This window comes from Streptopelia decaocto, assembly GCF_964273445.1.
Source record: "Streptopelia decaocto genome assembly, chromosome: 3".
Taxonomy (NCBI): Eukaryota; Metazoa; Chordata; class Aves; order Columbiformes; family Columbidae; genus Streptopelia; species Streptopelia decaocto.
This window is the reverse complement of record NC_138656.1, coordinates 72,819,432-72,836,417: the sequence shown is the minus strand read 5'-3', so window position 1 is coordinate 72,836,417 and position 16,986 is coordinate 72,819,432. Positions and strand designations below refer to the sequence as shown.

Genomic DNA, 16,986 nt, shown 5'->3' with positions numbered 1-16,986 from the left:
TCACCTGTGACAAAATAATCCAGTTGATAAATTTTGCTGGGTTTCAACACCTTAGTAAGCATAGCTTTCATCTATGGACAGACACGTGCAGGAGAAAGGGCAGATGCCGTTCAGGATGCCCCAATGTTTCTTGCTGCCAAGGGTTACTGCACCCAGGGAAGAGCCAGCCAGAAGGATGGTGTGGTCACACCTAAGACACTTCATTGCAACACCCAATCTCCTGCTCCAACTGACAGTGGAACTGACGTCTTGGTTTTTGAACTTTGATATAGTTGCATAAGTAATTCAATTCGCTTTTGCTACTATATGACTGTAAATGTAATGATTTATTGCCTAGACCTTAGGATTAGTATTATGTGGAGATGCTTGCTTGATTGAACCTTCGGTTGAAATTTAACTCTCCCCTGAAGGATAAAAAGGAAGATAAATGAGGAATTCAAAGCTCTGGTGGCCAAAGGACAGATGATTGCCAAGGCAAAAACAAAGGGTATAGGAATGAGGGGAAAGGTAAAGGTGGCAAGGGAAGATTGTGACCTCTGACTCAAAAAATGCCCCTACTCAGAAAAGCCCACTACTCACTGAGTGTGCATAGAAGAATAAAAGCAGACTGTACCTTCAAATCAAAGTGAGCAAAGTTTAGACCAATGAACTCTGAGTACGCATAAATATGTATAATATGTTAGGAGTGGTTAAAAGTTTAAATGTATAAATATGTATAATAGCCTGCTTTTGGTGTACTAGCTTTGTGAGAGATCGCCTAGCACCCTTTCCTGCACAGAACTGTAAATAAAGCAAATACCTCAACCCTGTGTGTGAATTGCTATCTGCATGCTGGGTAATGATCCCACCTTTTGGGACAACACAACTGAACCAGGCACAAAGGCTCTGGATTTGCACTCAGGCACCCGGGATACACACACATGTTCCACTCTTTACTGTGTAAGTAACTTCTGATTGAGGGAGTACACATCACTGGGAGTGGTAACTGTTTAATTGCTGTTAAACAGAACAGAGCAGAACTGAACAGAACTGAGCTCAGCTACACTTACCTATAAAAGATGACAGTTCTCCAAAGAGCCTAAAATACAAGTGCAAATGAGATTGAGGTCCCGGTTGCTCTGACCCTGGGACTAACACAAATTCTCCCTCTCAGAAGGGAGCGGTAACTGTTTAATTGCTGTTTAATCCACTAGCTGTCCTGCATGCTTAAACTGCAAGGGATTCTGAAGCAGTCAGCAATGGAGTTGGAACAGTTTGGCAACATTAAAGATTAGCACAGCTCTTGCACCATGCTCTAGGCTCCTTAGGTGAAAGGAAGATAAACGCTATGTAACCTGCCATGGAGGGATCCATCCACAGACAGATTATCTAGCAATGAGAGAGACCTACAAGACCTGCCTGTGCAACAGCTGCCAACAAAACATCTTGCTTGCTTGCTCTGAGGAGAAACTACAGTTTTTCTCCTTAACATATTTATAGTATCTACCTTATAACTAGTAGAAATAAATCAATAAAAGGGAAGAAAAAAAGCAGAAATTTGAAGCTATCACTGAAAACAATAGTCAAATACTAAATGGTGCACATCGATTTCTAACCTTCTTCAGGTTAGCCTTCTTTTTGATTATCAAAATCAGTATGTAATAAATGTTTATAATTCTGGTAGATTTGCACCCACACAAGCACCAGTAAAGCAATCCTCAAGCTTGAGGTCCCAGCTTCACGTGGGGCTCCAGCAGTCACCAGTGGAGCAGCAATGCTGGTGGGAACAGGCCAGGCAAGCAGGAGGGGACGGCAACTGCAATAGTGACTCCAACACCTTCCAGAGGCAGAGCTGGAGTCGGGTTATTTCTGTCCAATTATCCACTTGTCCATCCTGCTTTACATATGTCAAGGACATATACAGGATGATTTACTTAAAAATAACATGCCCATGCTGTTTTAAAGTTATTTATGTTTGTTGTGGAATTATTGTTATCAGTGCTAAACACAGCAAAGTGGTTGCACGTACCAGTAGTAACACTTCCAGCTCTGTAGTTTTATGCTTCCCTTCTAGGAACAACATTTTAATGAACACCTGCCATTTAGAAAATTAGCATGTACTCTATCTGCATTATATATTACTAACATTACTTTTTACAGGGAAAACTCAGTTCCAGTGTCTTTGGCAACACTGTTTTCTTTTGGTCACCCTCTTTTTGGGAAGACAAATCCAAATTAGGTATTTAATTCCCTTCCACGCAGTAGTGTTTCCATCAGCTTATATAAGCAAATCATTTCACATCACATCCTGTAAAGTGTGTAAATGTTTTTATTGAGATTCCATCTACATAGGTAGTACTTCATATATAAACTGTGGTATTTCACTCTTCCTTACTGGTTTAGCAAATCAGATATTTTCTGACACATTGCACTAACTTTGTTCAAACTATGGAAGTTTACATTTCTTTTATCTGATTTTTTTTTTCTGTCTATAATTCTGAAATAAAACTCATTGTTTTTAATATGAATTATGTGCTTACTTCATTGTTATTCCACTTACAAATTTCTGTTTCAAAACTTTGAACCTGAAATAGCTGAAGGTACAAATAATATGGATTGAATGCCTACTTCACAGTGCCGAAAACTGTCCATTCTGAAGCAACTAGCAACCTGTTCTTCATAGACTATTCTGGAAAGTAATTAAACCTTACTGTTGTCCTAATTAAATTATGTGTTTTAAGAACTCTTTTTTTTTTTTTGGTTTCTATTCATATTAACGCCTAAGATGATTTGGATGCAGACTTTTCATTTTCAGTCTGAATTCTACATAAATTCATTCCTCCTGCTTGGAAGACAGTTGTAAAAAACAGGTTCTTATAGGTTTTTGAAAGTTCTCAGGGGAAAAGGTAAAACAAGTAAGAAATCTGCATAATTAATTTAAACATAGTGGCCATGGATAGTATGGATATTCTTCTTTCCTGGATATTGGTTTGGCTAGCCTATACCTTCAGTGGACAAGAAAAATACTTCTGTTTTCTCTCCTCTGAGAGATTTACACATTGCAGAGTACATAAAATAGTATGAAATGCCAAAAAGTTGATGTAGTAGATCTTGGATATTTGACATACTGCCTTTGATTTTAATTAGACAAAGAACTTTTCTACAGCCTCTCTAAAGAAGACAAGTCAAAATCGCAACAGCATTATTGATCTCCTAAAATAAAAAATATTTTTCATTACTTTTATTGGTCATTTATCTCTTCCATGACCAACAGACTGAGTTATTCTATATCGTTCTTGATTTTTTAATAGAAAGCAGGGAACCTTTTCATTTCCTGTCATTGAAGGAAGATGATTCTACTTCCTTTCTTCTTTCTTCCTTTCTTCTTGAAACAAAGTTAAAATTGGAAGTCATTTACATTAAAAACAAATAAATGCAAATTACAGATTTAACTGTTTCCAAGGCTAAGAATGCACTTTGACCTCTTATTAAATGTATTCTGTAATGCTCTTTTACCTGCTTATACTTCCACACTACTGTCAGATTCTTTCCTCAAATCTTTCTGTCATGGTGGCTCATACAAGGAAGGAATCCAGAATAATGCCGTTTTCTGACCTTATATAAATATTTAGAAGCAATACATGGCCCTTGTTCTCCACAATAATCCAATAAAGAAGATGGATTCTGCTCAAACCTCCTAGGATTCTTCTGCATAAATCTATTTTTATATCAACTGCCCCCTCTCTTCTCAATGGATAAATGAGATAGAACTGAGCTCGGCTACACTTATCTATAAAAGATGACAGTTCTCCAAAGAGCCTAAAATACAAGTGTAAATGAGATGAGGTCCCAGTTGCTCTGACCCTGGGACTAACACAAATTCTCCCTCTCAGAAGGGTGGAGTTGTAACAACTTCATGGTATTGGCCAGCACTGCTGACATAAACCAGTTCCAAAGATGCAGAAAAAAATCCAGCCAATAATTTGTTCTGGAATATAAGCCATGAATATAAGTTATTTAAATGAAATGTGGTCTCATCAGTATAATTTCACCATACATCCAGTGGCTTTGTGTTAGATAATGCTTTTGAAATTGCTTATTTATTATTGCTTATTTTTCACCTTTTGTATTTGACTTTCTCTCTAGCATTAGCCAGACATGCAACAAACAAAATGTTACATCACAGATATACTAATATTTATTTAATAACAAGAGCTAAATGAATATGATTAGTCTTATTTTCTAATTTTTCATAAAGAACATAAAGATCTATACCTGCAATTTAAAGGCTAAAAAAAAAGGCATTTCTGCCTACTTTGTAAGTTATAAATGTCTGTATTGATCTTCTTTTTTCCTTCTCAGAAAGTCAGTTGCAGGTTTTATTCCCTCACTTTCTGTACCTTTGGGATTTCTGTGTTTTCAGAGCAGCCTTGATCTCTTATTTCTCTGATCTTAATGCTCTCGTTTCAACAGTTGGCCTAAATCAATTTTTTCCTGGAATTACCTGTATTCAAAGAACTGAGAACAAGAATTGCTGATGGAAAACCAATAACGTAGCAAGCATTGTAACATTAGTATTGTTGCATACGTGGTGGTTTTACTGATGTCTGACATACAGCAGAGCAATGCAAGGCTCTTGGTATTTGCTTCACAACATCTTCAGAGAAAGATGCTGGCTGATGCTGTGACACAGAAAGTGTCGTGCCAGAAGCGTTTCCCACATCCCAACCGTCTAGGTAAGCCTTCGTTAGTTAATTGAGGCTGAAAGTAAAGAACGAATACCACACACTTGGAAGCAATATGCTGCATACAGTGTGTAATCCATATACATCTACACCACTTCTCTAGATCCCTTTTTCACGCAATGGGGAAGCACAGACTAATCTAGATGCAATATTCATATTCTCCTAAACCACTTAATGACAATAAGGCAGATGGATCCTGCCCTTAAAAGGTCTAATTCTCCCCCTTGATGAGGTGACCAAGGCCAGATGTCTGGCCTGTAAAATTAGTGAGTTGAGCTCATTAGTGCCTTGATTTGGACAACTGATTTCCCCACACAGCCACCATAGGCTTTATAGAGATGGATCAAGTAGGAACCGAGATCCTGGCAAATATCTTTCACAACTTAGAGAGGAGAAGGACCTTGCAACATGGCTGGAAAAGTACAGGGCACCATGGATACAAGACATTTAAATGGCACTGAGCTCCATGCAATGCATGGTGCTGACTGCTCTTAATAGAGTGGCAAATTATTCCCAGTTCTTTGAAGCACTTCTTTGGCACTTGTTTTCTACTTTCTGCTGCCTTATCAGCATTTTCCATCTATTCTCCAGGTCTTGGCCTCTATTTCTGCTTCAAAACTGCTGCCAGAAGTGCACAGTAATGCCTCCAAATAATAGGAAGAGGAAACACAACTTCACTTCTGAATGAAAATATTTTCTTGAGGAAAGGGTTTAGTCTGTGATCCAATGGATGGTGCTTCTAGTTTCCTCAAACCACATTTTCGTTGCATGTGATTTTCAGAGAACATCTGCTCTGAGTGAGGTGAATGTAATTGTTTGACTGTCGATGTATGATAATAACATACACATTAGGTCTCTAGGTAACTTCAGTATTTTTCAAAGACAGCTGAGATTTCTCTCCAGGTATATGGACAGTCTGACAGATCAACCATCATTAATAGTACCTATAAATCTGTGTCTTGTATAGTTTGTCATCACACTTTTACCAGTCTTGGCCTTGCAACTGAGACATAACTACCTCAGTTGATATTTTCTGTCTTGCTATTTTTTATGTATTTCTGAGAAGCTGAGCATCTCATATTCTTACTCAGCTGCTATAGCTTCATGCCTCAAGCTATCTCAAATAAAATGTCAGCTGTGCACATATCTCAGTTCCATTCTTGCTGTGCATAGCAATATGGTAGCACAGAAATTTTCACAGCATGTGCTGAAGGCTTCTGAGGCCCTTTATAAAACATCTCCTTCCAACTTTGAGATATCGTAATACTGCTGAAAATCACGACTATTATAAGAAAATTATTGACAGAGCTTTTATAGGAGTGATATTCCAGTCCCAGGCACCATATTACAGGAAACACACTATGCAGTGCCTTATATATTTCATTTTCATTCATACCATAATATTTTGGGCATGAAGCAGTGGATCATTAGCTCCCTGTGTGTAATAATTGCCTTATGCTGCCATAACTATGTCATGCTATGACTCTGTCTAGAAGCCACCCTGGGGGGTTGCCAGCATTTCAGAGGTTCAGTTTAAATCTCAGCAGCTGGTTTACAAATCGTAATTGATTTACTAGCTTCAAGTGTAAGTGTTGCTTGTATTGCAGATTGTAGCCTTAAGAGAAGCAATGGATAATACTATAGACAAATGCATTTTCATCCTGGTTTTATTTCCTTCTTTTCCTATTGTTGTAATGTACTTTTTAATCTACTTCTATTATTATAATCTACTTTTTCAATCCAGAAACAGGCAGGGGAAGGTTGCCAGCACAATCTGATGCAATACGCTTTTGTCTATGCAGATCCTGTGCTAGACTGCCTCCACTATGACCTGGATCCCAGCAAATACTGTTAGGACCTCTTGCAGACTGGGCTGCTACTGTATTCTCACCATCATCCAGGAGCACTTGCCAGTGTCCAACTTCAGTTCTAAGTCTTGAGAGTATTTCTGCTTTTGCCTAGTCAGGCATAGATAATGAGGTCTTTGTTTAAGCTGGTAGAGTCCGTTCTGTGGAAACACATGGCTTGTCTCACTTCTCCAAGGCTATTATGATGCTATTCAACCAACGGGATCAAATGCTATTTGCAAAATATCTGGACCCCCACCCTCCCACCCCCCAAAAAAAGGAAAAAAAAATGAAATGCAGGCAAGTCTACTTTTTTTGTCCTATGAACATTTGAGATCAGCACAGGCTGATTCAAATGTCATAATGTCGCACAGTTATAAAGCTGAAGAACATTTACCAGGGGTTTCTGTCAAACACCACCCCTGACTAGGAGCCAAAGGAGGACTTAGAAATGAGATTCTTCTGTCTGGCACATTCCAGTAAACACAAACAGCTGTCCACTGATACATTTTGAAAACTGAATGACAGATATGTTGTGATAAACTTTTCCACTGTATAAAGTAGCCAGTGTCTGGGGAAAAGAGGTTCTTTTGAAAACAACATCTAGACCATAGCATTTTGTTCATCTTCAGGAAACTACTCAAAGCTTAAACAGAAATTCATGTTACATTGTTTAAAAATATATAATTTTGTGTAGGATGTACTAAACACTAAATGTATTACTATTTCAGATGAAGCCTGTAATGTTTCCATTTTCTAAGTTAAAGATAATAATCTGTTCAAATGCTGAATATGATTGTCTGTTTCTCCATACTGACTAAACCAATTTATTTGCATGTCAAGCAAGTGCACTTCTCTGCTTGAAAAATGTATTTTTCTTGGGGAAGAACTTCTCAAGACACCTGTAAAATATTTGAGTTTGAAAAATCATTGCTTGAAAGCATTCTGATTTTCTTTTTGTGAAAAGAAACAGTGAACATGTTCTTTGACATACTTGGAACCCTTTGCTATTTGATACAAACCCTAGGATTCATTGAAGTATCATGTACACAGCACTATTTGCCGAAGATGTAATGTGATCACAACAAGAGCTGTGAGCTATGAAACAAGAGAGAGGATAAGGGCATCAGCATGAAAATAGGAGCCTGGAAAAGTTCTGAGATGAGAAAAGAAGACAGACAGTTTGGTGTAAGAATTTAGAAGTAAACCAAGAGCCCTACAAAGCAGGGAGAAATGATGTTAGTGCTGACCAGCAGGGTCTGCATTGCAGAAATCTACTGAAAGAAACTCAACAAAAGTCAAGTCACTTTTTTATGAGCCAAGTGTAGTCTCTAATCTATTTATGAACACTAGAAAAGTTCCAATGAAATTAACAGAAAATATTGAAGTGGATGATAAGTGTAGTAATCTCTACTGAACTCCATCTTTGGCTGCAACAGGTGCACACCCTATCCAAACAGGCAACCTGTCCTGCTTCTCTGCTCCTACTAGCAGACACTCCTAATCCTTGTATTTATTGCTTCTAAACTACAAATTGTAGCAACTCCACTGACTGGGCAACAGGTTCATATAAGGCAACAATGTAAAGATGTTAAAAACTGGATAAATACACAAACATTTCAATAAAGGGCAGTTATTGTTAATTTATTAAATAGCCTAACTGGTAGTAAAATACATTATTTATAAAACCAACATTTGGAAATCTGGATAACTTACTCAATTTTGTAAGAGACAGAATACTTAAAGGACAATCTTTTAAAAGATTCTAGAAATACTTAATTACAAAACCTGGAAATTGTGCCTGTGACACCCAATCTTTTCCTTTCTCTCTGATGGTTTTCACCACCTGCTTTTAGCTAAAGTATAAGCCAAGATTTGAAAACTGTATATGACAGGGAAAACTCTACATAACATGTAAACTGCATCTCATAGCTACCATACGTTCCAGCTGGGAAATCAAAACCTTACTCTCATCCACACTTAAGAGATACCTTACCAGATTTGTCTCTATACAGCTATTGCTGATTAGATCATGTCTCCAGCACTCTGTCATAGTATAGATCAGGGCTGCAAAACACATAACCATTTCCCACCAGCAACCTGATAAGCAAGTTCTGTGTCCTGCTGGTAGATTAAAATCACTAAAGTTATCAAAAGATCTCTAGTTTACCTGAGATCTAGATGTGTGGGCCATGTGAGCCAGCCTGGCAGGGCCTAAGGCACATCTCCCCATCAGGATACATGCACGCACTCTGCCACCAACCTTACACCCATCAGTCATGTCTCCCCTTTCCCAGTACGGGGGCTACCAGTGACCACAACTGGGTGACTATATCCTCTTTACCTGACAGGCCTCTGGGCAGGTTTTTGCAGCTGGAGTGGTGAGGCAGAAAGGGACTGGGGAAGGGGCAGGGGCAGTGAGGGAGAGCCCATAGGCACAGCCTCATAGGAACAACTGTACCTGTGAGAGGTGCAGTTTGATGTAGGTAAATTAGGAGCTTTGAGGCCTGCCAACTCATTAGAGAGGAGGTTTTTTGAGGCAAATGAGATTTTTTGTTTTATTCACCTCTTCAATAGCAAGCAGTGAACTCACGCTCCAGAGACAGACTCAAGAACGATGTTTGAAACAATCTTATTGAATTTATGTGGCACATATTCTACCCATGCCCAAATTGAAAGACAGGCATAAAGTCTGCCTTTAATGACAAAGGAAACAGAAGCTGTTACATTTTTATATTTATTCATCCATGTCTCAAGACCCTAGTAAGAATTATAGCATCACTGGGACTTCTGAAGGAAAGTCTACATGGAAAGCAACATATTGTCGGCATCCATGTGAATGTCAATTCTGCATAATTCATAACCTTAATCAAAGAGAAGGATTTATATATTACAGCATATTAATAGATTTTATATAGAGCTATATACATTATATATATATATATATAATGCATCCATACTCTCTCCATGCATATATTTATATGCACATTAACAGCTGGCCATTCTTTACTGCATATATCAGAGTTTAAGAAAACAAAAACAGTCTCAAAATACTAACAGTCATGCTTGGATTGCTCAGAATCTGACTGTGGCAAATCTACAGAATCTATATGTAGTACATAGGTTATATGTGCCTTATAAGAATTGCTTGGACTGAATTGTAGATTCATAGAATATCCTGAGTTGGAAGGGACTCACAAGGATCATAGAGTTTAACTCCTGTCCCTGCATATGACAACCCCACAGTTCACACCATGTGTCTGAGGGCCTTGTCCAGTCTCTTCTTGAACACTGTCAGGCTTGGGGCTGTGACACCTCCCTGGGGAGCCTGTTCCAGTGCTCCACCACCCTCTAGGGGAAGAACCTTTTCCTAACATCCAACCTAAACCTCCCCAGCACATCTTCCTGCCATTCCCTTGGGTTCCGTCATTGGTAACTACAGAGAAGAGTTCAGCACCTGGCCTCCTCCAGCCCTTGTGAGGGAAGCTGTAGCCACCACGATGTCTCCTCTCAAGTCTCCTCCAGGCTGAACACACCAAGTGACTTTAGCTGCTCCTCATACGGCTTCCCCTCCAAACCCTTCACTAACTTTGTACCCCTCCTCTGGACACTCTCCAGTAGCTTTGTATCGTTTTTATCCTGTGGTACCCAGAACTGCACACAGTGCTCCAGGTGAGGCCGCACCAGTGCAGAGCAGAGCGGGACACTCACCTCCTTCGCCCAGCTGGCAATGCTGTGCTGGATACACACAGGACACAGGTGTCCCTCTTGGCTGCCAGGGACCCTGTTGGCTCATGTTCAACTCGCCATCATCCAGAACCCCCAGATCTGTCTCCATGGAGCTGCTTTCCAGCATCTTGTTCCTCAGTCTGTATGTACAGCCAGGGTTGCTGTGTCCCAGGTGTAAAATCCAACACTTGCCCTTGTTGAACTTCATGTGGTTGGTGTTTGCTCAGTACTCCAGTTTGTCCAGACCCATCTGCAGGGCCTCTCTGTCCTTGAGTGTGTCAACAGCTACTCCAAATTTTGTGTCATTGGCAAACTTAGTAGTCCCTCAAGTTCTGTGTCCAAGTCACTTGTGAAGACATTGAAGAGTGCTGGCCCTAACATGGATCCCTGTGGAATGCCACCAGTGAGTGGTCACCAGCCTGACATAACCCCATTTACTAGAACCCTTTGAGCCCGGCCCATCACCCAGATGTTCACCCGCTGCATTGTGTGTTTATCCAGCTGTGTGCTGGACAACTTGTCCAGGAGGAGACTGTGAGAGACAGTATCAAGGGTTTGGTGAAATCCAAAAAGATCACATCGACAGGCTTCCCTTGGTCAACTAGGTGAGTAACCTTGTTGTAGAAAGAAATTAAGTTTGTTAAGCAGGACTTTCCTCTCAGTAATCCATGCTGGCTGGGACCAATGACTGCATTGTCATTCAGATGTTTTTCAGTAACTCCCAGAACAGTCTTTTCCACAATTTTGCCAGGCACAGAAGTGAGACTGAAGAAATGATTGATTATCTGTCAGTGTCATGATGATGCATAAATACAAACTAATCAGAACTGACTTCATAGTTATAGTTAAGAGCAACTTTTTATACAAAGCATAATTATTTCTCTAGAGCTACTATTACACTTACTTTTAGCTTTATGGTCTTTGAAATCTTGAACTGCTGTGAGTCTAACATGACTATGTAAATTTTGGTAGATTCCAGTTCATCTCAAAGGTCCTAAACCTAAAGCAACCCCTGTTGAACTGCATCTCAAATAATCTGGCCCCTAAATGTGAGGTTATCACTGTAGAATTGTTCTCCCTTTAACTGCAAGAAGTAGTTGTTAAAACTTTATCTAAAGTATTGTTAAATATTCTCAAGTAGGAAAAGTATTTCAGTAGTTAAGAATAACTACTTTTGTGCTATTTCAGTATTCAGTGGCAAGTGCCTGCTTCCCACAAAGAGCAAGCAAGATGGAAGAGTAGCAGCAAAATAAACATATTGCTAGGATTTCTCTCCTGATCCACACAGAACAAGGTATTTTTGCTGCTGACCCAGAACAGATAATGAATGAGATATTGTTCAGATAGATGTGCATGTAAGTCACAACTTGGCCAAACGTATTTTAAGCATAGGTCCCAGTTAAGCAAAGAGAAAGTCTTTCCATCTTAACCATCTGCAGAGGTGATGAATACCCACCACTACTGCTCACACGATATTAAGAGCCTGTTCTGCTGTAAATCTCAGGTATGCACTTCTCCCATTAAAAGGAGCTCCAATACTTTGTTCAAAATGCTGCTTCTGCCTGCCCCAGATAGAGAAAAGAGATCAACATAGTGGGTTAGGCTAGTCAGCAGTGATAGAGGTAGAAAGCACAACACTGCAATGCAACAGCTTGAACTTGTAGCCAGCTTGTGACACATGGGTCTGTTCCAGACATCGGCTCTGAGGAGTATGCACCTGCAAAATCCATGCTGATAAGTGCGTTGTGGAAGTACACAACAGAAGCTGCCGTGAAGATGGGTCTCTTAGTCTTACAATTCATATCCTCTAAAATTTCATTTCCTTGCCAATTGTTTCTTCTCCACTACCTGCTATTAGCAGTCTCACACACCAGCGCTGCACCAACAGCTACAGAAGCATCCACCACACCCTGCCCCCCATCTGTGTATCCCAACCAACCCACTCGGACCTCTACACATGCACATCACAGCCACAAAACACATCAAAGAAAACTTGTCACAATGCATCACACCACTTACTGTAAAGATAATAATTTTCTGATAAATACATATAGATATACTCCACGACCATGTATCACACGCAACAAGCCTAACCTCAGTAAAAACATGCCATCTATCGCACACGAGAAGCCTGTGTTCTTATGCAGAAACAGCCCATCCGTGTGTCACGCAACACTCCTATATGTACTGCTTGTACTCTCCTATTGCCCCTGAAGTGTCCAGACTGCTCCAGGGCTCTGTGTGTGTGTACATCTGTGTATTTCTGTGTTGCACATATGTATATGTGTATGTGTGTGTGGGCACACTCGCATGTCTAAGAAATGTGTGAGTGTTAAGTGGCCAAGCATGTGCACGTAGTGCAATGAATGCACACGGTGCCTACAGGTGTGTGATCCTACGTGTGAATAGGTTGTGTCTGCATATGTGAATGTGGCATATATACAGGTGTGTGTGCATAGAGTGTGTGAGTGTACACGTGCATCGCAGCATGCGTATGGAAAACTATATACCGGAGTGTGTAGAGTGGTGCAAACACGTGGCAGTGCCTGTCTGTGCAGTGTGAGTTTATACAGCGCGGTGCAGTGTGTGTGAGTGCATGTGTGCAGTGCATGTGTCAGTGCGTGTGTCCGTGTGTCAGTCTGTGTGTGCGAACCCCCCAGCACTACACGCAATGCTGTCGGCACAACCGATGCGGTGATGTCTCCCCGTGTCAGCCCCCGTGTGCCTGTGGGTCCCTGTGGGGTAGGTAGCTCTGATACCCTGCCTGTGTGGGTGTCTGTCAGTCCCTGCTGGGGGATGTGTGACAGGCCTCGTGCCTGTCCTCCCGTGAGAGCGGGTCGCCGGTACCTGCCGAAGTGTCCCAGGGAGTCGAAGAGTCGCTCGGAGCTCGGAGCCATGGCGGGACGGCAGCAAGCCGGGAGGCTGGGTCTCGCTGTCCGGGAGGTGCGGAGAAGAGGCACCGTCCCGACCGCGCCGCCCGCCCCCAGCGGGACATCGCGCCCCGCCCCGCCCGCCGGCCCCTCAGCGGGCGGGGCGCTGCCCAATCGGTGCCCGGCGGGACAGGCGGCACCTCCAGCCCCGGAGGCCGCTTCTGCCGGAGCGCAGCGGGAGCCGCGCCCGCCGAGCAGCGGGAGCCGGGCGGGCTCGCCTCGCCGGCAGCGGGCAGGACAGAAAACAAATTCCCGTGGGACAGCTTCAGGGCTTTCGATTTCTCACACAGAACGAGGGCCTCGGACGCTTCCCTTCGGGAGATGGGTCCCTGGCTTGCCCGTCGGGCAGCGCCTACAGCACGCTCTTCTTTCCCCACTAAAATCAAATTAAAGGAGGCGATTATGTGCTTAAATCCTCCCGTGACAATCATTTATAATCTAATATATCTAGGCTCTCGTGTATTTCATATGGACGTTTTCAGTTAAAGGAGGGTATATTTTATTTTTTTTTTTCCAGGACATTATCTGAATGTTAATAAGAGTAATTTCATAATCTGCTCTGTTATTTGGATATATTACATGTATTTTCCCAAAGTTTTAGCACACAATGCAAAATAGTATTATCATACTATCATACTTAATAATTTAATAAAGGTAAATATGTAACATATCCCATATCTGCGTGACTGTCCTTAGTACACCAATTTCTAAAGAAGCCTCAATTACAGTTTTCCGTCTTACCCAGAGCAGACCAAGATAACCGTTTTGAAATTGTTTGAGGATTATCTAAGCAAGTTACAACAGGAAACCTTTGTAATTAACTTAGCAATGGGTTTTATTGGAAGAGATATGCTCTAGCAGCCCAGTCGCTCTGGGCTCCAAGAATTAGGCAAGATACAGCAAAAACTGCTGTGGGTGCAGCTCTCCTATTTAAGGTTTTTCTTCCCCAGAACACTTGATTTCCCTTCTTGGGTAGATCCAAGTTCAAAGTTGTCCCTGCTCTGAGTGAGGAGATGGACCAGACACTCTTCAATGTCTCCTTCCAACCTCAATTATTTTATGATTCTGTGATGAAAGACATTTCTAGTAGATCGCACGAGCTCTTTCTGGGCTGCTATATTGAAAAACACAGGGCGAGGGGTGGAGGAAAGTACAGTCAATCCAATCTTATCATATGCATATTTTGCTTCTCAGGAAGTGCAGAAAAAGTTGAGAAGTAAACCCCTATCAAGTCACTGCGAGTCAACCTTTCCATTCCGAAACCTGACCCAAATACTTCTACTTACACACTGGTTGTCAGGCTCAACAGTTTCATAGAGAAATGTGCCTTTAAAAGGCTCTGGCACCAAGCAAGCGCCACAACTGTTCCTCTGCACAGAGCAGATGTTGGGGCTTTGGGGTGACAATCTGTTCCAGTGCAGACCTGGAAAAAGCAGATGTTTGTCAGGCTCCTTGGCTCTAAGTGACTCCTGACCGCACCAGCAAAATCAGTAAATAACACGTTACACAACTAGGAATCTGAATAGTAAGTTCAGCAGAGGATTGCTCTTCACAGCTAGTGTGTTGTCAGGCTCCTTAACTCACCCAACATTTTTGAAGGCATTACTACGTTTGACAAAGATCCCCACATGTCTTTCTGCATCTACAGAGGACGTTTAAAACACTGAGTCTAGATTTTGTTGTTGTTACTTTCTTGGGATATGTAAACTGGTAAGTCTAAGAACAGATCTGTTTGCTTTCAGTAGGAATTTTATAATTGCTTGGGTTTTACCTTGTAAATATCAGCATTAAATTTAATCGTCCTGTTTGTTTGTTTGTTTGTTTTTTTCTGGAGAATGTTTTCTAGGTTTGAAATGGTATGTACTGAATGCAGCACTGGTACCTTAACAAAGCCTTTCTTTCTCCAAAGAGACACACTATTTAAATAGTTATTTGCAAAACCAAACACAAACATTCTGGCTAAATATTGCCTTGCTGCTCATGTGGCTGTTTTTGGTGTCTTGCCTCCTACAGCAAATAAATGCATCAGTTTTCAACAACATTATGGTATAGGAAAGATCTATTTGGGGTGTAAAAGTCAAGCAGGTCAGAAATAGATAAATCCTTTTCAGCACCATTTTTTAATCCTTAAAAGATCCACAAGTAGTTTTTGCTTTGTGGAATCTCTCACAGGCGTTGTTGCCCACTTTTCTCTCTGTTTGCCTCTGATAATATCATGACTTTACTGCCTGTATCAGACTAAAGACAGGAAAATTGCATTATCTCCTATTCAAGTTAATACCAAGTTCCTATATGCTGCACATCCAAAAGTTATTAAAGTAATGCCTGCAGTGTCAGCTCTCTTAAACATGTTGTGGTCACAGATTTGCCTTGTTTCAAGCCTCAGAAAATGCACAACATGCTTTAAGCCTGCCTTCCTCTGTCCTGTTACACCAATGCTACATGCAGTAATAACTGTGCTTTTAGTCACCGTTATTTCTCACTGAGTTGTTTTTCACTAGAGTCACCTAGAAATAGTCATAGTACAGTACATGGCTCTCTTTCCAAAGGATTGTGCTGTGTGTAAACTCTTGTGCTGCAGAAAATACAGGGAACATCTAAAGGAAGAAAGGAAACATAGCTATTAATAAAATGTGTTGAGATGAGACCATCCACATCCAAGATCTACTTCAGAATTTTAGGGGTTTTATTAGCAGAAGTAACTGAAGGGAGGTTGTGATCCCTTTCCTAAGTCTTTGGAAAGCAATGTGATGGGAAGATTGAGGGTGTTCATGACAAACAACACTCCAGGGTATTCCATGGGTTTAAAATGTTGTTCTTTTAATCTCTCGAGGTCAATGTGCAACAGTTCATCACAAATATCTTCAGTCACAGATTTAACCTGATTTCTGGCACTCACAAGCAAGTTGTTGTTCAACAGAGACCCTCAATATTACACAATCCTTGAGGAAGAAGTGATCTTGACAACTTGCAATGGGAGAAGAGATGGCTTATAAAATAACCTCCTTCACTTTGTCATTCCCACCAGGAAAAATCTGGCTTCTACCGGTAAGGGCTGTTCCTGGCCTCCTCTTTTCTAAGTCAAATGACAGTGTCATCAAAATATGAGAGGTATATAAGGAACATGCCTGTGATGTGAATTTCTGTACATGTTCTCATACATTGATATGTGCATGCTGCTCTTCAAATTACAGCTGAAGCCTAAATACCAAAGTGGTGAGGACAGAAGATAACTGGTAGTGTTGCCAACACCTTTAGTGGACACAGGTAATAACTTCTTAAAGGGAGCCAATTTCTGACCCATCTGTTTCTCCACTCCTTTTGACAAGAATATCCTACTTTTTGTACCAGTTATGGTTTGCTGTTTTGTATTTCTTGCGGTGTTCTATATACAAGAGGACAGCAATAACAGATGTTGGGAAGAAAGAGCATCAAAGAGCGGAAGGCAGCTCACAGTTTAATTTTATAACCTTGTTAGAAGTAAAATTAAGAAGTTACCAGAATTTGTGCTTCATTACAACCTGAAGAAGGAAAAAATACAATTACCAAGTGGTCCTATACACTAGCAGAGACAGAGATAATATAAGACAAAAGCTGAAAGTTAAAGCCAGATTCATTGAATTGGGAAATAAGGTCCATGTCCGTAGCAGAAAATATAGATAACTATTGGAACCATCAACCAAAGGAACTGATGGATTCTCCATCGCTTGACATTTTCTAAATATGATCAAAGTAGTTGTTTTTCTCTTTTACAGA

The 16,986-nt window shown here is 40.9% G+C and overlaps 1 protein-coding gene across 2 annotated transcripts in view; it reads right to left on the bottom strand.

The window, feature by feature from the left end:
• Positions 1-13,227, bottom strand: part of SLC22A16 (solute carrier family 22 member 16) — a 38,566-nt gene extending 25,339 nt beyond the window's left edge. For both annotated transcript variants that reach the window (XM_082048130.1, XM_082048131.1), the window contains exon 1: positions 13,148-13,227. In XM_082048130.1, coding sequence (XP_081904256.1) covers positions 13,148-13,197 — 50 coding nt within the window. In that variant the 5' untranslated portion in view covers positions 13,198-13,227. The remainder of the gene's footprint in view (positions 1-13,147) is intronic.
• Positions 13,228-16,986: the final 3,759 nt, after the last annotated feature.